General features: G+C 38.5%; 1 protein-coding gene across 1 annotated transcript in view; it reads right to left on the bottom strand.

Annotated features, from left to right (window-relative positions):
- Positions 1–318, bottom strand: part of LOC119589184 (calpain-B-like) — a gene marked incomplete at its 5' end in the record, with an annotated part of 12,659 nt that extends 12,341 nt beyond the window's left edge. Inside the window, 1 exon segment of the mRNA XM_037937780.1 lies at positions 144–318. Within this exon segment, the coding sequence (XP_037793708.1) occupies positions 144–318 (175 nt within the window).
- Between the last annotated feature and the right edge of the window lie 385 nt (positions 319–703).

Raw genomic sequence — 703 nt, 5'->3', positions numbered from 1 at the left:
CGGATGTCATCATCAAATCTTAAAAAAAGGGAAAAAGGAAGAAAATAAGAAAGAAAAATCTAAAAAAGGAAAAAAAAAAAAGACAAATAAATAAAAATAGATCAGATCCCATCAAAAATTCCCATTAAAAATTGTTCACTTACCTTCGGCCTTTTCCATTCCACTGCCTTTTCAAAACCGAGAGAAGCCGCACCAGCAGGGAATTCGGTGTCAACGAAAAGCTCTCCCACAGACAGACATTTTGCCTTCAGCTTCCTGTAGCTTTGGCCCTTGAACAGCCTCAAGGAGCTCTGGTTTGGCACCCTCGTTGGCATCTCACTGGGTTGAGGGTAAAGGTTCGTTTTGCATAAATTGGTTCCGGTTTCGGGAAAAGGAGTGCCTTTTTTTCTCGATGTGCTTACTAATTTTTTTTTGGAGGTTCATGCTGTGTGGGTTTCTTTTAGAATTTTGTGTATGTAGGTATGTTCGTCGTTTTTTTCCCTGTTGTTCAAGTATCGTAGGTCAATATAGTTCAGCACTTTACCATGCAAATCGATCCGTTACATCGCTTTTTAATAAAACAAGATACTAGATGAATCCTGAATCCACTTTATTACGGACGCTACAGACAAGCTGGAAGTCCAAGCACTGAAGGATTGGCAATGTCAAAACAGACCCAAAAATCACATTAAAGTGAATTTATTTCGATACATTTTATCAGATG

This window comes from Penaeus monodon, chromosome 25, assembly GCF_015228065.2.
Source record: "Penaeus monodon isolate SGIC_2016 chromosome 25, NSTDA_Pmon_1, whole genome shotgun sequence".
NCBI lineage: Eukaryota > Metazoa > Arthropoda > Malacostraca > Decapoda > Penaeidae > Penaeus > Penaeus monodon.
This window is presented reverse-complemented; position numbering and strand designations above follow the sequence as displayed.